At 51.5% G+C, this 22558-nt stretch overlaps 1 protein-coding gene across 1 annotated transcript; it reads left to right on the forward strand.

The window, feature by feature from the left end:
- Window positions 1-1221: 1221 nt before the first annotated feature.
- LOC135238263 (glutamate receptor ionotropic, NMDA 2D) lies at window positions 1222-22356 on the forward strand. Its single transcript, XM_064306437.1, has 14 exons — window positions 1222-1404; window positions 6748-7306; window positions 7755-8021; window positions 8892-9220; window positions 10007-10121; window positions 11442-11647; window positions 11834-12002; window positions 12300-12453; window positions 12845-12970; window positions 13469-13698; window positions 14132-14292; window positions 15233-15420; window positions 18452-18684; window positions 19126-22356. Coding segments are annotated over exons 1-14 (5970 nt in total). The 5' UTR covers window positions 1222-1402.
- The last annotated feature ends 202 nt before the right edge of the window (window positions 22357-22558 follow it).

Here is a 22558-nt window from a genome sequence, read left to right on the forward strand (position 1 = left end):
TAACATGCAAAAACTGATATAAGGTGACCAGCTCCTGAAAAAGGATAATGGGCTAAATCCACATTAAGACAGTTAAATGCATTAAGATTTAATTTGTGTGTGTGTGTTTGTGTGTGTGTGTGAGAGAGAGGGTGTAATTGTGTCATTTTTGTCTTTCGTGTGATGCTACCTTGAAGGTGAGTAGAAATCCATGTGCATGGCATTGACAAACAGGATAGCACGTGCTGATAAATATTCAGTGAAATGGAAATTAAAGTAGAGCCATATACAGTGCAGCAAACCATGCAGCGAAATGCCTTAATGATCCAAACATATATTGATTCTAGAAATTAACTGAATGCACTGGTACATACCATGGAGGTTTAAACTTCCCTGCACACATATGCAAATTAAGAGGGGGGTTAAGAGAAATACAGAAATAAATTCAGTGTGCGTGTTTTTTTTTCTTCTTCATTTTTTGCTGTTAGTGTGTGTTGTGTGTTTATCTTTGAGTGTATAAATAAGCAAACAATAGATATACTGTCCCCCGGCAGTAACATAATAACCAAAAAACGCAATACTGGTTCCTACTGAGCCATGAAATCTATCATCTGCTTCTAAACTCCAAAGAAAATGAATAACATTGATATGACTAAGCAAATACTTTAGCCCGCGATGACTTACAATACGCAGACATAATGTATACTGTACACACTGACTTTCCCATCACACACTCACGCGAACCACGTACGCAATGCCCGACGATACGAATACAAGTAGACGAATACGCATAAACAAATTATACATCTCTCAATGAAAGCGCTAGCAAATTTGCGCGAGTATAGCTAGACAGTTACGCACCATAAGTAGCATGGATACACTCACATATAGGTAGACAGACACTGTAAAGACGCACACCTCGGTTTTGCTTGGAGAAGCAGAAAGAGCATGAGGGAACAGTTGAATGGGGGGGCGAAGATGCGGGGGGAGGAGGGTTGAGCAACAGAGAGCCGAGTGGTTCTAGTAAATATTTATATTGCATTATGATACGCGAGTGAGAGAGTGTGTCTACCCCTTTATTAGTATTATTCCACACCGCTAAGTTTAGCATTCAACACGTGTCGCTAGTGATGGAGAGAGAGAGAGGGAGGGAGAGAGAGAGGTTGACGGTTGCTAGGTGACGGAGCGCATATACTGAATTTTAACAAAAGAACGGGGGAAAGAGAGAGAGGGAGAGGGAGAGAGGGGAGAGAGAGGGAGGGAGAGAGAGATAGGTAGAGAGAGATCGAGAAATTGAATACATGTACAATATATATTTAGATATATATTTCCGTGGGAAAACCGTTAAAGGATACCTCAGAGGAAACGATGTGAATATGATGGAGAAACGGATGGAGAGAGGGGGGACAGTCTCGTGAAAAAAATGTAAGTATATTTCAGTATTTATTTGCGGGTGCGTGGAGGTATTTTGGGTTCCATTAAAATATAATTCAGGGTTGGTCCTAACAATAAAATCGTAACTGTAATTTGGGCTTCGGGTGTCGGCGTTTGTTCTGGGCTAGCTATAATGGTAATAAGGTGGATGGATAGCAAAAGAGAAAGGTGGAAACGGCCGGTGAACGGGGCTTTGACCCCTCTGTCATTGCTGCGCGTGCACACACTCACGAGCTGAAGCCCTCAACAAACACTCACACGTACATACATATCTTACATACATACACGCGGACACACAGTGCCGCGGACACTTAGCTACACACGCACACACACTCTCACACTCCCTCGCACAAACACCGCACACACAGTCGCGAAGCTAAATTAGCGAATTAATTGTAACAGCTGTTTGTCAATACGGCTGTGTCAATACAGTCGTTATAAAAATTCTCTGCAAGTGTGGTCTGCATAAGAAGGTAGACTCACCAGTATGCGCCGTGAACCTCTACCCGTTGATATGTTAGTGCCTCTATATGTTAAACATTTAACGTGCGACTGTATTAAATATACACTTTTCACTGTACGAATTTTCATAGTATGTTGGTATGCAGTAGTTCATACTCAGCTAGAGCTTTCTGTGAGACTGTCGATCAATCTTTAGTGTATCTATTTATATCTCTGCATGTAAGACGATGGGGGGAATTCATTATGACACCAGAACTTTGATTCGGATTTCAGAATGCAAATAATTACCATATATAACCTGGATTTTCAGTATAAATGGATTAACGTGCCTGGATAGGTCCACTGGCCGTTATATCGGAGATGTAATCAAAATGGGTGGTTGGCACCCAGCTGGACATTTGATAGCGTTTTTAGAATGTACTCCATCAGTACCTTTTATACGTTTAATTTCAAGGTTTTACATTAATATTTTATAATGAACTTTTATTGTTTGTTCCCTGTATCACTTTATTGAAACAGTTCGCTCAAATAAACCATAGGCCAAACATTCTTCAAGAGAGCCTACTCAGTTCTCAGTGCACTACAACCTGGATACAATTTGCTTGACCATCCTATTATACATAATGTGTTGTATTGTAGTACAACACTTTATTTTTTGCCATGCAAAATTTTGTCGACTGGACTTTAGTTTACTGTAGACTTACAGTAGTCTTGGATGTGCATAATGAACAGGGCATTTTATTTTCACCTCAGACATATATGTTTTAGGAATTTTCTCAATTATTCCCATTCTAAATGAAATTAAATAATTTTATATTGAGTAATATAATTTTAATTTTTGAATGAGAGATTATGTCAGTCAAAAAATAATTTGTCATAACCTGCCAATTAAATTATCTCGTCAATTAGTAAAGTTAACCAACAATATTGATCTTAAAATTCTTTCTTCCAATTGATAATTGGTTTACAGATTTTGCTAGATTTAAACAAAACTTTGCATGGTCGCACATGCTTATACACACATTCACACACACACATACACCTACACACACACACACACACACACACACACACATACACCTACACACACACACACACACACACTCACACTCACACACACACTCACACTCTCGCTCACACACACACACACACACACACATGCACGCACACGCGCACTGCAGTAATGTACTCTTCACTGTTAATGTGTTGCATCCAGTATCAATACAGTCACACTGTGTCAATCTATCTTCTCCTTGCATAGTGCGTTGCGCATCGGGAAAGAGAGGAGTAGAGAGAGCAGGGAGAGGGGGAAAAGGGAGGAGAGAGGGAGGTGGAGGGAAGGAGAGGTGGAGATAGAGGGGAAGAGAGGGGAGAGGGGTGAGGGATGGGGGAAGAAAGTGTAGAGGGGGAGGGGGCTGTTTGAATTCAGTATCAGAGGGTTATACATGGCTGGAGGAATGTATCAGATAAAAGAGAGCATTAGACTATGCGTTGCTGGGATTTTCATTCTCCCCATTTCTTGCTTTCCATAGACCTCAACCCATACGATGTCATTCCTTTACCTTTTCCCTGTCCCCATTCCTCCTCTATCTCTCCATTCAGTTCTTTTTTCTTCATACTTTTCCTTCCTCCCCATATGTTTCCTTTTTCCCTTCTGAAACATCACGGACATGCAAAATCCCCAAATCCCCTCCACCCCTCCACCACGCACCCCCTTTTCTTTTAATGTGCCTAATTAAGGTAAAGCTCGTTAACATAGAACATCAATTAGTCTTTAACAAGATCAGAGGCTGGTGTTTTAAAGAGATTACTCTGCTACCCTCTCTTCACCGTCTCTGGCGTATTGGTCTGGACTGCATTGATAAACACCACGCTAATTCACATTTCCTATGGATGCAAAATGTGCTCGGTATGGGAGAATGCACAACTGCACGGTGCCATGCTGTGCCTTGCATTCCACTGGTTAAAGGGGCAGGGGATTTTTTACGGCCAAGTGCTTCATCACATTGATGAATGGATTTGGAAATAGCAACATGAGTGTAATTAAAATAGGCAAAATGTGAACATCTATAAAACATGCTTTGGGAATGTCAGGTTAACAATGGCCGTGATCCTCGGCACGGAAAACAACCCGGGGAGCGCCGGCGAGGCACAGGGGTGCTCGGATGAGGCGCTGGATAAGGCGCGGGGGCATTCACCGGCTTTGCAGGGGGGCTTCTGTGCTAATGCAAAGACGCGGATGTGCGTTCAGCATGCGGGGCGCTTGCCTTGTGACACGAGTTCATTGTTCAAAAGGCACTTTGGAAAGCATGGCATTTCAGCCAGGTTAGCTGAGCTCTTCGCATTTTCATTTTCAGCACATGGCCCTGCTTCTTTGATTGCTGTGCCTCGAATTAGCTGCACTTGTAAGTCTGAAAAAATATAACTCCAGCCAAGGTGTTTATTTAGAACAACATGCAGACATCAGACAGAGCAAATGTACACCAGGATGCTATAGTAAGCTTTGGCGTCTTTGAATTCTTTTCATTTTTCATATTTAATGGTTAGATCTTTTTTTTTTGAAAAGATCAATTGAATGACAAATACACCTCCCCGAAGGGAACAGTTCCTTAAAGAGCAGTAAACTATTTACCTGTAACATTTTGAAATAGTGGGTTAAATAATGTATTTTAAAAATCATTAACCAGTAAAAACACTGTAAATCATTAAAACGTTACTAACCTCTCCTTACACTCACAGTATGCAGTGCTGCTGAAAGATTCCAGTACTGGAAATCGAGTGTAGAGCTGCATCAGTCTTATTATAGCAACCAGACAGAAATACTCTTTGTAATGGGAAATGAAAAGCACACAGATTACTGTAATTCTTGCACGATAAGAATTGAAACATTTATTTTTTTTAAAACCTCTCAACAGGCAAAATGTTCTCTAGGGGAAAAGCCCTGGTCCCTCTGGTCTTTTTTTAACATGCACGTGAAACATTCTTTAATCTTAATTGAACTGAACGGGAGAACGCGTTGTATTGATTATTTCGGTCGTAGGCTTAAAAAAAAACGAGAGTCATTTTTATTTGTGAACGTGGTGGTTTTCTTTAGCCTCTACGATACGATTAAAAAGCAAGTAGAATGGAACAGTTTGAGCAAAAATCGTTAGGCGCACCTAAATAGACCGAGAAGAGGTTAAGTGAGGAATGGATGGCCATGTGGCTTCGAACCAGAGAAGGGTAAATTTACACTGGCTGATATTGACAGAGGTTTCAGCTGCATATGTAAGTGTCATACCGCATGTGAGATACCGTGTTGCATTTCGTGTCAGCGTGAGGAGACGGCCGTGGGTTGTGCAGCCACTGTCCGTTTGAATCGCCAGGGATCGGAGCAATTCTCGCGTCTGAGGCATTACCGGAGATTGCAGAGCCGGTGCTTATAATAATTAAGCAGATTGAATTAAAGGTTGGCCTCACGCTGCATTACTGCCCATTATGGGGGGTACAGTGTAGGACTTTAAATGCAAGCAGCCCAGTGCCCAACTCTCCGTTACTGTACTGTATGGCAGAGCAGAGAGTGCTGCAGTACAATGGGAGGGCTATTTTATGGAAGGACATGTAAAGCGTATGATGAAGGTATGGCAATTAGCAATAGCCCTTTTCAATGGTGCAGTTTAGTGCTCTGTGGTGGCGTATAGTATTTTACAGTGTGGCATAAACATTAATAGTACAGCGTACAGCGTAGTGTAGTGATATATGGTACAGTATGATCCTCCCTCTCTCTCCCTCTCCCTCTCTCTCTCTCTCTCTCTCTCTCTCCCCCTCTCTTTTCTGCCTCTTGCTCCCTTTCTCTCTTTCTCCAGTACCAGAGGTTTGCCAGTGTGTTTGTTTAAGCCAAACACGTATACACATCCTAGTAATCAATATTTCTCCCTTTCCTTCGCTCCCCCTATATTTTCCTTGTCCGCTCTTCTCCCCTTTTTTCTTCTACTCATCTCATTTTCACCCATCCTTCCCTTTCTCGCTCTCTCTCTCTGCCCCACATGATTTATCATGTATTTACCTCTTCCTTTCCTGATTTTCTCTACTTCCCTTTTTATTTCTCCGTTTCCCCAACCCCCATCTCTGACTTCCCTCTCAGTCCTTTACCCCTTTTTTTCAAAGGACTCCTCAGGGTCAAAAGACCGGCAGAATGTGAGGGGGGGAGGGGGGTGGGGGGGGAAGAGAGAGAGAGAGAGAGAGGGAAAGAGCGAGAGAAAGAGAGAGAGAGAAAGGGAATGTGTGTGAGAGAATATTATGTCAGCAAGCCCTCTGATTCAAAGCAATTGCATTAGCACCTGAAGTCATGGAAAACAGTCAGAAAGAGAGAGAGGAAGAGAGAGTGAGGGGGAGGTTGAAAGAGAGGGAAAAAGAGGGGAGAGGAGGTTGGCACAGAAAGTAAATTGAAAATGATTTGCTAAGATGTGTGTGTGTGTGTGTGTGTGTGTGTGAATGTACATTTGTGTGTATGTCTACCGCATTAACCCCTGTTTCCCTCAGTCAGTCATTATGCTGGGAAATTGTGTGTGTCTGCGTTTGTTTGTATTTATAGTTTTCTTAATTGTTCTTATTATTCATGCATCACAATAACTAACCCCGTCTTTGTCTGATTCTGTCTGCTGTTTGCTCTCTTGCTCTCCCTGTCTATTTATGGCTCTCCCTCTCTCTTGTGCTGCTCGGTCTCAGTCTCTAGATTTCATAGTGCCTATTTGATCACTTTCCTTCACTCCCATCACTTTTAACTACCTTGCATCTCCCGTTTCTACGTCTCTTTGTACTGCCAATTTCAACTGTCTTGCTTTTCCTTATCAAACGCGGAACCCTGAAACAGGTGCTCTTCCTCCGTTGCAGGTACCCTCCGTTTGTACACTCCGCAGCCACCCCTCCAATGTCCCTGGGCATGGCCGAGATACCTGCCCTCTCTCTCCTACTGGCCCTGCTTCTGTGGGCGGGGCCCGCCGACCCCTCCCCCACGCTGTTGCTCCGCCCCCGAGAGCGGGAGAGCTCGGGCTCCTTCGGCAACCTGAACATCGCGGTCATCTACTCCGGGTCCTCCCTGCACCCGGAGATGGGCATCGGGGCGATGGACTCCGGGGGCGGGGGCAGGGTGCTGTACCCGGGGGTTGCCTTTGGACGGGTTTCGAACAGCCTCGGGAAGAGCATAATCACGCAGTGGGGCTCCGCCAACGTGATCTGGCTGGCGGTCAACGACAGCAGCCCCAGGACCTTGCTGCTGCAGCTCTGTGAACTCCTGGCCTCGCGGCCCCTCCAGGGCCTGGTGTACGAGGAGGAGAGGGCCCCCCTGTCCCCCAAGAGCCCTCTGGCCCCCATGCTGGAGTTTTTCTCCGCCCAGACCGGGCTCCCCATCGTGGCCGTCGGAGGCGGAGCCGGGCTGGGCAGGATGCCGCAGGTACCGTATCCATGTCACACAGCGCGCTGTGCATGCGCCTCTGCGCCCCGTGTTTGGCTGTGCGCGATGTGTGTCATTATCATGTGCGGTTGCGCCGCGCAGCCGTCGGGATGTTCAATAGCTGCTGAAAGACTACACCAAAAAATACAGCTGCGTTAACAGATTTCTTTGTTTTGATCAGTGACTCATGGGAAATGGAGTCAAGTTCCTTTCGTGATCTTCCTTTGAAGATCATAGTACGTACTGCAGATTTTCTGTATGACAGTGTTCCAGAGTGCTCAGGAGATGCAAATGCAACCTCTGTTACCTCTTGTCTCTATGGTTAGCCTGCAGTTAGTAGCTTCCAATATAAAAAAAAAAACTTGAATGAATAGACTACAGTCATGGGAAATTTTATGATTAAAGTATTCACTGTCACATCCCTTGTTCTCCTCCAAACCCACTGCAGGAGAGTGGCTCGATCTATCTACAGTTCAGCTCCTCCACGGCCCTCCAATTGGAGGTGATCTTCGAAGTGCTGGAGGAATACGATTGGACGGCCTTTTCGGTCGTGTCCACCCGTCACCATGGCTACCAGGACTTCCTGTCGGTGGTGGAGGGCCTGACGGACGGCTCGTTCATTGGCTGGGAGAAGAAGAACGTGGTGATGCTGAACCTGACGGACGACCCAGGGGGGGCGCGCGCCAGGAGGCTGCTAAAGGAGAACGAAGCGCAGGTGAGAGGAGGAAGAACGGCGTCCTGCCATTTATCGATCTGCCTCCTCCCCTTCTTCTCCTCTTTCTCCTCCCCCTTTCTTCTCCTTTGTTCGCCTGTTTGCCCAGGCACAGGGAAACAAGTGTCTGTGTGACCCTGCTGTTTCAGTTTTAATGTCATGGTAAATGGCCATTCGTTGTGTTGTCAGGTGTGTACTGTTTTCCTTCAATCTGTCTCCCTTAGTGTCTATGTCAGTGTAGTGCAGTGTCCACTGCCCGTGTGTGGACTGCATTAACCCTCACCTGTCCTTGCTGTCTTTCCCCATCAGTGTTAATGGGCTCCTGCATCTGCTTACTTAGCCCAGTTTGTTCATGAAACGTGTGCTTTTGCCATTAGTGTTAATCAAGGTTAATTAGCATATTGCTGTGTTTGGCTCAAGTTTGAAATGGGAGCATGGGTCAGTTCTCCTGTGTCTTTAATGGTAAAGTTTATTCTGAGGTGCTGTGTAGTGTTTTATGTTAATAGTACAGCAGACAGAACGTGAATGGTGTAGAATGATCCCACCTTCCTTCCTTACTTCCTCAGTCCATCTTTGGTACTCCCTCCATTTCCCTCTCACTCTATCTGTCTCTCCCCCCTCTGTCTTTCTCCTTCTCCCTCTCTCGCTCTCTCTCCCTCACCTTCTCTCTCACACCCTCTCTCTTTCTCTCTTTCTCCCCTACTCACTCTCTCCCTCCCTCTTTCTCTCCCTTCTTTCTCTCTGCCTCTCTCTCTCTGTCTCTCTACCCCTCTCTCTCTCTCTCTCTGTCTCTCCCCTTCCTCTCCTTCACAGCAGTGAGCGTCAGGCAGGAGTGTCAGTGTGTTGTGCTAACCCTAGCCCCCCTACCCTCAGGTGCGTCTGCTGTACTGCTCCCAGGAGGAGGCCGACCTGGTGTTCAAGGCGGCCTGGGCCGCGGGTCAGGCCGGCCCCTCTCACATGTGGTTCGCGGTGGGGCCCGCCCTGGCCGGCCTGGGGATGGACGGGCTCCCGCGGGCCCTCTTCGCCGTCAGGCCCCAGGGCTGGCGGGACGAGCCCAGGAAGAGGATCGCCCGGGGGGTGTCGGTGCTGTCGCACGGGGCGGTGGCTCTGCGGAAGGACTACGGCTTAATGGGAGGCCCCAACTTCGTCAGCAACTGCCAGACGGACGGCAACCACACGCAGAGGGTCCCGGACAGGATGAGGTGGGGTTCAAAGCCACACCCACAACGGCCTTCCTCTTCATCCAGCTTGTCATCCAGTGATCTGGCAAAACAGATCCCTTTCCCCCCCCCCCCATTGCTCATCACATCACGGCTGTCTGCAGTGAATGAATACATCTCATCTACATTAAAATTATTTTTTTTTTTTTGGTTTTGTACTTTTATATATTTTTGATACAGCGGTTGTGAGGCCTCATGGGAGACAAATAGACCTTAGAGAAATTTAAATGAAATATGTGCGCAGACGTGTGTGTGTGCGTGCGTACGTGCGTATTTGTGTTTGGAGGGGAAGACAATCAAGCTGAAAGCATCAAATCGGATAAATAAATAATTTTATTAGAAGTGAAAGCATCTTTTATGAGGAAGGAGCATAAAGAAAGAAAGAAAAAAAAAGCCTTAATAGGAAATAAATTATTTTGAAAAAACCTGAAACCTTTGTGCTGCCACACGCTGTCCGTCAGCTGTAACTGCAGCCTTGTGAGGAAACGTCGGATGTGATGTTCTTTTGTCCCAGACCTGCCAACGTCCGCGTCCAGCCAATCAGCGCACGTTTACCACGTCGCTCCTGTCGCTCGCTTCTGTATGGAAGTGCTGTGGCGCGCAGTTCAGCGCTGCCGCCGCCGCCGCTGTGCGTATTGAGCGACGGTTGCCGTGTTCCAACGCTCGCCGCCGCGTCGCGGGAGTGACACTGTACGTGCAGGCGGGGTAAAGCAACGGCGCCCCCTGTCTGTGAGTGTAATTGCCGTGCTCTCTCTCTCTGTGTCCCAGATATTTCAGCAACATAACACTGGGAGGGCGAGATTACTCCTTTAACAGCGACGGCTACCTGGCTAACCCATCGCTTGACGTGATCTCCTACACACCTGGAAGAGGGTGGGAAGAGGTAAGAGACCCACGGATAACTGCCGCCTCACCACTGTGAGAGATGTGCTGCTACACTGTGGCCTTCAGCTTTCAACGGTCGCACAGAAACAGGCAAAAGCGTAAATAACCGTGAGCCTTCGCCGGTGTGTCCAAGCGGCGTTTGTTTACTGGTTTAGACTGGGTGCAGCGTTTTATGCTTTTAAAAAAAATTTTTTTACGTCTTGCGTATTTTCTGTCTGCTCTCGGGCGCTGAACTGATCTAATTGACTAATTCTGGCACACATATCAAAAGGTTTCTCCCTCTGCTGATCGTTTTTAAACGCATCTTCCGGAAACTGCGCTCCCCGCAGAACGCCGTTAGCCTTCAGAGAAAGTTTGAGCGGTTGGCACGGAGAGGCTCGCGTGACATCAGTAGCGCCTCCTTTCAGTGCAGAAGCGGGGAGCTGCAGTCGCCACCGCGCATCGGAGGAGAGAGAGAGCTGTGATAGGCCGTGGCAGGAAGCACCCCTGTCTTCCCGGCAGCTGGGTCTGACTCCACTATGGTGCGGAGCGAATGAAAGGATTTGTAATAGGCTGCAACAGGTGTGCTACGCTATCAGCATTCAGATCCCTGGGATGCTATATTTGGAGCTCCTTGCTAGCGACTTTTGACGTTTCGCGCACGCATCTCCATGCATGTTTCTATCTGGCGAAACCAACTGCTGTATTAAACATTCCAGGCAGACGGATAATGTCACCTGTCTACATTTGTTATTAATATTCAGCAAGCTTCTCTGCCGTGTTGTGAGAGAAGCAGAGCGGTTTGCGCGCCCAGAGTGATCTCCTCTTTCTGTTCCTGTCTGCTCTCCTCTTTCTGTTCCTGTTATGAGCCCTTCAGAGTCCAGTCCCAGCATGCCTAAATATGCTGACTTGCCAATTTACTGACTCCCTTTCAAGTGGGTATTCTCATTCTGTTCTACGTTCGTCTTCAGAAACCAGATTTTGTCACTTATCTATTAAATTAAATATTCGCAGATGGTTTTTTATTAGCTAAATGCTATATCCCCTGTGTGAAGTCGTCCCCGTTGTCTGTCAGCGATATCGATTGCTTACCAGGGCATATCATCCGTTACAAATGAGTAAATGATTTTCATTGCAAGATATCTGCTGTCCAGGTCATAAGCAGCTTGGACCGATGTAACTTTGAATTTAGTCTGTGTCCGTTTATCAGATGGTCCACCAACTCCTGTCCCCATCCCCCGTCCCTGTCCCCGTCCATGTCCCTCGTCCCGTCCCCCTTCCCCCTCCCCCATCCCCGTCCCTCGTCCCCCGTCCCCCCATCCCCGTACCCCGTCCCCAGGTGGGCTGGTGGGAGAACGGGGTGCTGCGGCTTCGCTACCCGGCGTGGTCCCGCTACGGCCCCTTCCTGCAGCCCCCGGACGACGCCCAGCACCTGCGCGTGGTCACCCTGGAGGAGCGCCCGTTCGTCATCGTGGAGGCCGCGGACCCCGCCTCCGGCACCTGCATCCGCGACTCCGTCCCCTGCCGTCGCCCCGTCAATGCCAGGTCGGCGGGGGAGCGGGAAGGGGAAGGGGAGGGGGGAGGGGGGTGGGGGGGGTGCGTTCACACCAGTATTACAGCTCATTAGCAGCTTTCTCTCTCTCTCTCTCTGCGCTCTCTCACCTAAGCGCTCTCTCGTTTCTCCCCCTCCCGCGTCCGTGCCCTTCTTCCGCTCCCCTCCTGTGTCTGTAGCATGGTTCCGGAAGGCACGGCGCCCACGAAGCAGTGCTGCAAGGGCTTCTGCATCGACATCCTCAAGCGATTGGCCAAGATCGTGGGCTTCACCTACGACCTCTACCTAGTAACCAACGGGAAGCACGGGAAGAAGATCGACGGGGTGTGGAACGGCATGGTGGGAGAGGTTAGCGGGGTCATTTCCTGTTCGAAAAAAAAAAAAGACGTCGCTCGCACGCCGGTTTTTAATGTCTATTCATCAGCCAGTCATTTGCACGGACTTGATCTGGGTCCAGGCACTTGAAACGTATAGCCCCAGCTGCATTCCTTTAGAAACACGAATGTCAGTTTTTTTCTTTCGGGAGATCGCGGCTCAGGCTGCAGAGCAGAACGCGCACGACGTTTCGCGCGTCTGGGCGCTACCCGCCGCCCTGTCCACCGTTTCGCCCCCCTCACCGCGGCTCCTCCCCTCTCTGCCCGCCAGGTGGTGTACGAGCGCGCCGACATGGCGATCGGCTCCCTGACCATCAACGAGGAGCGGTCGGAGGTGGTGGACTTCTCCGTCCCCTTCGTGGAGACGGGCATCAGCGTCATGGTCTCTCGCAGCAACGGCACGGTCTCGCCCTCCGCCTTCCTGGGTGAGTGGAGCCCCCCCCCCCCCCCAGCACCCGAAACAGCTTCGAATTGGGCAAAAAAGAACCAAAAAAAAAAAAAAAAACCCAACAACCTGGACACGACAAGTCAATGAAATCCGCTACGCCGAGGGGTGATGAATTACGGTGGCGTAGAAGGAGGCGGAAAGCCACGCTGCCCCATAAAGTCCGCGGTAACGAGCGGGGTGGCGTGGCGGACCCTGATGGAGTGGGCTCGGTGGGGCTCTCAGACCGACACCGAGAGCGATGCGGCATCAGCTTGCTGCACTGCTAATGATGCCACCGGAGAGCCGGCCGGGGGCCTCCTCCTCCCGCCCGCCCGCTCGCCCGCCCGCCCGCCCGCTCTCACCGCCTCGCGCCGGCTTGTGTCTTGCAGAGCCGTACAGCCCGGCCGTGTGGGTGATGATGTTCGTCATGTGCCTCACCGTGGTCGCCGTGACCGTCTTCATCTTCGAGTTCTTCAGCCCCGTGGGGTACAACCGCAGCCTGCAGAGCGGCAAGAGTGAGGGCCCGGCCTTTTCTCTCTCTCTCTCTCTCTCTCTCTCTCTCTCTCTCTCTCTCTCTCTCTCTCTCTCTCTCTCTCTTCTCTCCGCTCGCGGCCCGGAGACCGACGCTGAGGCTTCTTCTGCCGTGACGCTCGGCCTGCGCAGCCGCAGTGCTTCCGTCTGCAAAATGAATATTTTCCCTCCCCCCCTAAGTGTGGCTCTGCCGCCACATTTTTAATATTGAAAGAGTTATCATTTATTTAACATTGTTGCCATTCAAATGGGCCATTAAACCGTGCGCTTCTCCTTCTTTTTTATTAACTCCTCTGTCTCTTCTATATCTCTCTCTCGCTCTCTTTCTCTCTCTTGCTAGTGTCTGTGCAGCACGCTGCTTCCGTTCCACCTGTACTGTGCTGCCTCTGTTTTTTCCCCCCCTCTTCATCCCTCTTTTCTGGGTCTGATAGTGGCTGTTGATGCTGTGCTGTTAACTCTTTCCTTCCCGCTCTCTCTCTCAGAGGTGGGGGGTTCAAAGTTCACCATCGGGAAGTCCATCTGGCTCCTGTGGGCTCTGGTCTTCAACAACTCCGTCCCCGTGGAGAACCCCAGGGGCACCACCAGCAAGATCATGGTGCTGGTCTGGGCCTTCTTCGCCGTCATCTTCCTCGCCAGCTACACCGCCAACCTGGCCGCCTTCATGATCCAGGAGGAGTACATCGACACCGTGTCCGGCCTCAGCGACAAAAAGGTAGACGCCTCGCGCTGGGGCTGGGGTCGCCAAACTGGAGCGCCGAACGTCGTGAAATTTATTACGCGGCGTTTTTCGAGAGCGCGTCACGAACGTTTGAAAAGGAAGAAGAGTCAAATAAGCGTTGCGGAGTGAACGGGTGAGACAGGGAGCAGGGAGCTCTACCGCAGAGAATGAAGGAAGACATAGTGCCTATTACTGTGGCCAGAGTGTTGCGAAGAGAAAGGTTTTTTAAAGGAGGAGGCTTGAAGAGTCTCTGGTGTGAGCGAATCCATTCAGCTGTTTGTGCTAAGCAGTGTGCTGCTCAGCCCTCTTGTCTCTTTTCTCCTGCACAGTTGATTTTTACTGGCCCCAGGTGGTCCCGCCTGTGTGAATCTACCGCACTAACCTGCCCCCCCCCCCCCCCCCCCCGCCCCCTTCCCCCGCCTGTCAGTTCCAGCACCCCACGGAGCAGTACCCCCCCCTCAAGTTCGGCACCGTCCCCAACGGCAGCACCGAGAAGAATATCCGCAGCAATTACCCCGACATGCACCAGTACATGATCAAGTACAACCAAAGAGGGGTGGAAGAAGCCATCACCAACCTCAAGACTGGGTCAGTGCCAGGAAGTTCATCATTCTTTTCTCTCGCCCCCCTGTGCTCTTTTCTTGTATGCCTTCCTTTCTCACTCACTCTCACTCTCTTTCTGCCTGCATCTCTCTCTCTCTCTCTCTCTCTCTCTCTCTCTCTCTCACTCTCACTCTTTATCTCTTTCTTGGGTCCCTCTCTCCCTCACCCCTCCCTCTCCCTCTCTCTCTATCTCTCTCTACATAATAAGCATTGCTGCAGTTGTGGCAGTGGGACTTTTTCCCCCCTGTATCTCCCTTTCTTACTTTACCCTCTCCGTTTAAGTCCCTGCCACATCTGTATGTATTAATCCTCCCGTATTCATTTTCATAAGCTTATGTCACACCTTGCCTTCCATCTCCCCCGCGGTCATATTCAAAGCAGCGCTTATGTGCTTAGAAGTCACATCATTTCTGTACACATAGCTGTAGACTCTGCTGTTTGTCATCTGTCCCCTCCCTCCCCCCTCTCGCTCCTCAGTACTTTAATGTTTTAAATGATACTAGCGCTAAAAATCAAATAAACACAAAATCAACAACAACAACAATTATTATTATTATTATTATTATTAGTAGTATTAGTAGTAGTAGTGGTTAAAGCAGTGGTAGTAACAGCAGTAGTAGCAGTAGTGGTAATAGTAGTGGTAATGTGACTAATAGCAGTAGTTGTATAATTACATTTATTTGATCATTAAAAATGCATATACAGCTGCTGTACCAGAAGACTGACGTATAATTATGATCGTAACGATGGGGATGAAGATTAACGGTAATAATCGCGGTAGCAGCTTGCAGTTGTGGCGGTGTTTGCGGTTGTAGCCTTTAGTCAAAGCAGCAGCACATCGCCGCCATCACCGTTTGGCAGAGACGCAGATCCAGAGAGAGCGCTGGAATGCTTCATAAATCCTTCCCTCCCTTTCTCTGCGCAGGAAGCTGGACGCCTTCATTTACGACGCAGCTGTGCTGAACTACATGGCCAGGAAGGACGAGGGCTGCAAAGTGATGACCATCGGCTCGGGGAAGGTCTTCGCCACCACCGGCTACGGCATCGCCCTGCACAAGAACTCGCGCTGGAAGAGGCCCCTCGACCTGGCCCTGCTCCAGCTGGTGGGAGACGGTGAGGAGCAGTGGGGGGCTGGGGTGTGGGGGTGTGGGGGTGTGGGGGGTTTGGGGGGTACATGGAAGGTGCAGAAGGACCTTAAACTCGAGAAGCAGAGAAGTGCGGTGTGCAGAACTAGTGAGAATACCGGAGAGGGTTGCCTTCCTCTTTTACCTGGCTACTTCAAATGAAAATTTGATGTGGGGCCTTTGTCCAGGGAAGGTATCCCTGTTTTTCAAACTGAAGCGAATGGCTGAAAAATCAAGTGGGGCTGCTGCAATTATGTGTTGAAAATGATGGAGGTGTCTTCCAGGACTGGAGCTTGATGATATAGCCGCAGTACAGCATGTTCATCCATCATTCCGTTTTTTTCCCCCCCCCTTTTAAGGATTATAGAGGGAAGATTTGCTGTGTAATGTTTTAGCATCATTGGCGGCGCTTGCTGCAGAAGCTAACGCTTAATTGTCATTGTATTGCTTGCCACACACATCCCGAGCATTGTTTCGACTGGATGTTCCGTCTAGGTTTTTAAATCGGCTTTGGTTGTGGTGTGAAGTACAAAGCTCTCCGCAGCCGCAGTAACTGAGCTGCTTAAACATTGATAATGCAGTTATTTGATGCCAAGTTCTATTAAATAACGCCGCTGTTAAATACCGAGGCCCAGGAAATGGCTTACCGTGAGAAACGAAGAGCTGAAACGAAACAGAGGCGTTCTCTGCAGGAAGCATGCCCTTGTATTTCCAGCGTTCCTTCCGCAGCACAATGGTGTTGAGTGTTTTTTTTTTTCTCTTTAAAAAGAGATGAATGTTGTAATGGTTCTGTGTTATCACGGGGGATTACAAACCGAAGGATTACACGTTTTACATTCCGGAGGGAAAAAACGCATTTGAAGCGCGTATCCGGCTCTCCCCAATGGCATGCGCTGCGCTTGTCCCCGTAACCCCCCCCCCCCACCCCCCCCCGCGTCGCCGTGGTTCCCTCCGCGTCCCGTGCCCCGCGCGTAAACTCTCGAGATTTGCGTCGCTGCGTTCTTTCCGTCGGCCTCCCGCTCAAGTCAGCGTTCTAATCCACGGCGTGCCTGATTGCAATTATCCGTTTGCCCTTCGATTTGGTTTGATTTCCTTTTGAAATGACTCTCGCCACCAAGTTGAATGACCGCAATCAGCCGCCGTTAGCCGGGTAAGCGTAAATATTGGCGGTGCGCTTCTCCGGTGGATTCACCTAATGGTTTGGGGGAGGGGCCTGTTCCTATGTCTGTAATTTGTTTAAAAAAACAAAAAAAAAATTAGTTATTCCTCATAGGCAGGCGCAATTATTTTATTGGGGTGACGGAGATCTTTTTCAAACAAATCCTGGATAAAATAATAATCGATGTGTTTAGGCTCATGTTCAGCTGTGATGTGCCAAATAATCCTCTCTTGTCAAGCTCTGTTGTCATGGTGAATTAACAAATGCTGTGCAGCTGCAGAACCTGCAGACTAACCCAAAATCATGTTCAGTAGATTGTACAGTCTGTTGTGCCAACTTTTATTAATTGCTGAACAAGCCAGTGTAAACACGGTGTGGATACACTGTTTTAGGAGCCATTAGGTTGGATTGCAAAAAAAAAGAAAAAATGTACAATGAAGTTTATGGACTCTGAGATTTGGACGGTCCACTGCCTGACTCTTTTCCAGGGTTTGCCAATTTATCTGTCAGAAATTGATAGCCAATGGGCTTTGTCCTAAGTTCGAGGTGAAAGGAGAATTATTTTCCTTATAACTAAAAAAGCCAAAATTGAGATCTCCTAATCAGACCTGGGTCAAATATATATTTGTTTTGGATTCAAATACTTTTCTGTGCTCTGTTGATCTTGCCTGGTGTAATTGAGCCTGCCAAGATGACCAGAAGGCGGGGTTTGCACTTTTTGAGAGTATTTCATTGGTTCCAATACACCAGACAAGATCAGTAGAGCATAGAAAAGTATTTGAATCCAAAACGAATTTGTGTTTGACCCAGGTCTGCTCCTAATGAGTGCAGATGTAAAGTAATGTATCTCCCCATAACGGCTGAATTATGTGTAAGAAACTCCAGTATATTTTTTTGAAGATATGTCCCTGGAACCTAAGATACTTAAAATAGTCTGCGAAGAAGGAAAATGAAGAAGAATATTACTACTACCATGACTACTACTACTATTACTACTAATAATAATAATAATAATATCAAGGGAGAAATCTAGGGAGAAACCAAGAGCTTGACACTTTATTGAAATTCAAAGGAGAGACTTTCTATTTATAATCCTGGTTGTCTGGCTCAGACTGGCTGTCAATCATCATGTTAACGTAGGAGTCGTTGAAACAATGAAATCAGAGATGATGGGATAATTGGAGACAATGGAGCAGATTGTTGATTCGAAAAAGTTTGGCTCGATCGGCGCCCCGCGGACGGATGACGAGCGTTCGTTTGAGGAAATCAAGCCGAGGAACCCTCGAGAGCCTCCTTACGCGTGGCGGAGACACTGGAGAGACTCTCCGTCCACCCTCCGCCACAATTAAATGATAATGATCTCTCCCCTCTCTTTCTCCCTGTTTTTCCACATTCCGTCTTCCTCTGCCTCTGCCTCTCCCCTCCTCCCCTCCTCTACCCTGTTCTCCATCCTCTCCTCTCTCTGGCTCCAAACTGAGGAGGCTTCCCACTGTTTGTCATAATGGCGCACAATCTCTCCCTTTCTGCCCTGTTTCTGGCTCTAATATTCCCGTCCAATCAAATGTTCTGACATAATGCGGCTAGTCAAAGGAATGTTTTTTTTTTCCCTGCAGCCCTTTCACTCCCCCCCCCCCCCCCCTGCATATAATGGTAATGCAGGAACACACCACCCCGGCCACATCAATTTTCTTTCCTTTTTTGTACGTCACCTCCAACCTCCTCTGTGCCCCTTGTTCTCAGGATGGAATGGTAATAGAGGTATGGGTTCCCCCTCACAAGGGGGGTCGCTGATCTTCGGCCCGCTCGCGTCACCCTTCTCTTCCTTCTCACTTCCCCCCCCCCCCCCCCTCTGTCACCCCAGACGAGATTGAGATGCTGGAACGCCTCTGGCTGTCGGGTATCTGCCACAACGACAAGATTGAGGTGATGAGCTCCAAGCTGGACATCGACAACATGGCGGGCGTGTTCTACATGCTGCTGGTGGCCATGGGCCTGAGCCTGCTGGTCTTCGCCTGGGAGCACCTGGTCTACTGGAGGCTCAGGCACTGCATGGGCCACTCGGGCAGGCTGGACTTCCTGCTGGCCTTCAGCAGGGTGAGCGCCGAGGCACGCCACTGCCCACCCCCGCAGCACTCCTCTCACAAGCACGTGCTTACGGAAGCGTCAGCAGTATTAGTATGCATCAAATCATCTGATTTGATTATGCCTGCGGCGTGCGAACCAATGCATACCAATGTGGGCCCACGTGAAAAGATAAGAATCGAATCACTTTGGATTCAGATTCTTATTAGGGGAGTGAAGAGCACTCTCCAGCGATGCTAGGGAGAACAGTATTCTGTGGCTTGCTAGAGCAGTGTAGTGCTAGTGTAAGCATAAAATGCTTCCAGGATTCAAGGTAATAAAGGCAACTGCACACTACAGGAAATACTGTGGCTTAAATTGTAATGCCAGCCTTCAGTGCCAAACGGTAGCAACTGTCATTAAGTGTCCATATGCTTGTGTTTATGTAATTATTTCTCTCTGTCTTTCACGCAGGGAATGTACAGTTGCTGCAGTTTTGAGGACGAAACTGCCCAAGGAGGAGCGAAACCCACCCTCCCTACCCATCACCACAGCGCCATGATGCCCCCTCCCCCTCCGCCACACGTTGTCACGGCGGCTGTTGCCAACCCGGCGATCTCCATGGCGCAGCAGCAACAGCAACAGCCGCCCCAGCCGCCGCAGCAGGCCTATAAGACTCCGCTCCCGGGGTCGCCCCCGACGGCGGCGCATTCCGGCACGGCTCTCGGGGCCGCCAACACTCCCATCCTGGGCGCTCCTCTCCCCTGCTCCACCTTCCTCCCGCGTCCCGATCGGAGGTCGGCCGTGGTCGACCGCTGGAGGCTCCCGAAGACGTCCGGGGCCAACCCCATCGGCATCAGGGGCGGGATTACTGAAATGGGGCCGTTCCCACAGAAGGTCGCTCCTAACTGGGCGGGCGGTGGCGGGGGCGGCGGCGGCGGCCTGGATGGATACAAGCGTTACTATGGCCCCATTGACCCTGAGGGCTTGGGGCCCTGCGTGGACCCGAACGCCGGAGGCTCCCAGACACCTAAGACGGCCCAGAGGGGCCACCCTCAGCCCCCCCCGGCGGCCGTGGCTTTCTACCAGGAGAAGAGTGCAGATCATGGGGTTGGGAAGAAGGTGGCCGTGGGTGGTGGTGCAGGGGGTCAGGGGAAGGGGGTCAAATCTTTGGGAACCCCTCGGTTGCCTCCCAAAAGTCAGGCCCCTGCACCTCTGCCACCTAACCCCCCACTACCACACCCCTCCCCCCCTCTCCCCTCCGCTTTTTGGAGAAAACGGCGGCCCAAGAAACTGAAAGAATCTGGGGGGCCTTTGTACGAGAACATTCTTCCGCTCGGAAGGCGAGGTGGAGGGAGGGACGGAGCGAGGGATTCGGTCGGCAGGAGAGGCCGCCACTCGCCCTCCCTCCCGCTGCCCGTGCCTGTTCCCCTCTCCCCCACCTACACCCCGCCGTCCCCGTCACCCTCCCTCCCCTACACCTCCACCTCCACCTCCTCCTCTACCTCCAGCACATCCTCCTCTTCCTCCGCTTCTACCTCCCGCTCAACCTCTCCGTCCTCGTCCTCGTCCGGGTCCTCGAAGAGCTGCAGGGACCGGGAGGAGGGGTTCGAAGGGGAGGACGACGACGACATGGAGGAGCTGACGGAGGAGTCCAGCTTGCTGCTGGGCCACGACCGGGACAGATCGCTCATCTCCCCCCGCTCCCTCACGCACGGGCCCCCGCCGCCCCCCGTCCCGCCGCGCAAGCCCCGCCTCCTGAAGGGGGAGAGGGAGCGAGCGCGGGAGAGGGGCGGGAGCCAGCTGGCCCAGCTGCAGGAGTGGTGGGCCGGGTGGGGGGAGCGAGAGAGGGACAGGAGCGGGGGAGGGGCGGGCACGGAGGAGCGGAAACGCGACAAGAAGCGGCGAAAAGAGAAGGAGAAGGAGAAGAAGAAGAAGAAGAAGAAGAGCAAGAAGAGGAAAAAGAGGGAGGAGAGGGAGAGGGAGAGAGAGCGGGAGAGGAAGAGGCGCAAGGTGAAGAAGAGGAAGAAGAAAGAGATGAAGACGAAGAAGAGAAAGAAAGCGTCGGTGGGCAAGCGCTCGGAGCCTGAGGAGGGGGATATCGAGCCCGATAGGGACGCGGAGGCGGAGGGAGAGAGGGACGGAGGGATGTCTCAAGACTACTCGTCCTACTCGGCCCAGTATCGTAGTACGTTTGGGGAAAAGAGCAGGGATTCTGGCTGGGAAGGGGAGAGGGACAGGGGGAGGAGGGAAGGAGGCGACGAGGACGGGGATGACAGGGAGGAGGAGGACGGCGGGAGGCGGAGGAGCAGGGATCGGCGGCGCAAGGGCTCGCGGTCCCGCTCCCGGTCCCGACATCAGCCGCCCGCCAAGCGCTACCCCAACCTCAACAAGCTCCCGGCGTCCGTCAAGTTCTGGGTGAGCGGAGGCGGCGGGGGCGACCCGTCCGCCGACGCTCCCCCCTCCTCCCTTCATCCCCTCCGGCCTTCCTCCGGAAAGCGACGGAAGAGCGGGGCAGGGGAGAGGGAGGCGGGCGGGAGGGCGGGAGAGAGGCGGCCCCTGCTGCTGCACTACGAGAGGGGCCGGGCCCACACCAGGGAGGGCCTGTCCTTCCACGAGTGGGACTCGGAGGACGACGCCGACGGCGGCGACGAGGTGGAGGAGGAGCGGGAGAGGGTGGAGGACCGCGTGAGGAGGGCCGCGGGCCGGGGGGCCGTGTCCGAGTCGGAGAGGGACAGGTGCAGGGCCGAGGAGAGCTTCTCGGACGACGGGTCCTCCGGGGAATTCGGAAGGTTCGAGAGGTACTGGGAGGGGAGCATGGGAGGAGGAGGCGGGGGCATAGGAGGAGGGGGCTGGTTCTTCGGGACCTACCCCTCCAGGGAGAAGGGAGGCAGCATAAACAGCAGGGACGACTCGATCCTGGGCCGGGGCGACGGGTGGGGGGCCGGGGGGGACGGCGGCTGGGGCTCGGGAGGGGGAATAGGCTGGGGTTCGGGCGGGGGGAGCGGGGGACTGGGGTCGCAGTGGCCCCCTCCACCCGCGGCGCTTCCTCCGCCGCGGCGGTACTGGTCCGTGGACAAGCTCCCCATGAAGCCGGAGAAGAAGCCGAAAGTAGGGGGGAAGGGGAAGGGCAGGTCCCGGGACAGGGTGCGCGAGTCCGGCCCCTGCTTCTGCCAGTACCCTCCCGGCCGCCCCCACGCACACTCCAAACGGGGCAGGGCCTCCTCCCGCAGCCAGGAGGAGCTGCTGCCGCACTGCCACAGCTTCAGCGGCGGGTCCCAGGCCAAGCCCCTGCCCCCCAAACCCGAGAAAAATCAGCCCAAATCCGGCAGCCAGTCCAACCTCAGCACCCAGCAGGCCCAACTGACTGACCACTCCGCACAGCCCCTCCCCTCCCCGCCGCAGGCCCTCCTCCCGTCCCTCCCCTCCGCCTCGCTCCCCGCCCCCTCCTCCTCCTCCCTCCCCGTCCCCGTCGCCCCGCCCCCTTCCTCGTCCTCCGTGTCCCCGCCCTCCGTCATGTCCCCCGTGACGGGCGCCCCCCAAGCGCCCGGGATGGCCGCCACCAGCGCCAAACTGCAGTACCAGAGACTACGCTCAGTGCCCCAGCCACGGAGATTCTACTCCCCCCACCTGCCCCTGAAGGCCAAGAGCCTGTGCTCTCGGAGGGGATCCGCCCACTTCTCCAGCCTGGAGAGCGAAGTATGACAGAGAATGGAAGAGGGAGATGCACACCGAACTGGGGAACTCGTTCACGTACTCGAACGCGCGACTGTGAGGCGAGACTGGGAGGTGATACACGCCAATTCAGTCAGCGCTGATGCCGCGTCTGTTACGACTCCAGTTCTCCTTCGAACGGAGCTGAGAATTATGATGTCATCTGTCCTCTCCTTCAATCAGAACAATGGAT

This window comes from Anguilla rostrata, chromosome 1 (assembly GCF_018555375.3).
Source record: "Anguilla rostrata isolate EN2019 chromosome 1, ASM1855537v3, whole genome shotgun sequence".
Taxonomy (NCBI): Eukaryota; Metazoa; Chordata; class Actinopteri; order Anguilliformes; family Anguillidae; genus Anguilla; species Anguilla rostrata.

Coding starts and splice junctions, on each gene's coding strand:
- LOC135238263 (XM_064306437.1), top strand. Junction 8,022..8,891: donor TAAAGGAGAACGAAGCGCAG/GTGAGAGGAGGA, acceptor CCCTACCCTCAG/GTGCGTCTGCTGTACTGCTC. Junction 10,122..11,441: donor CTGGAAGAGGGTGGGAAGAG/GTAAGAGACCCA, acceptor CCCCGTCCCCAG/GTGGGCTGGTGGGAGAACGG.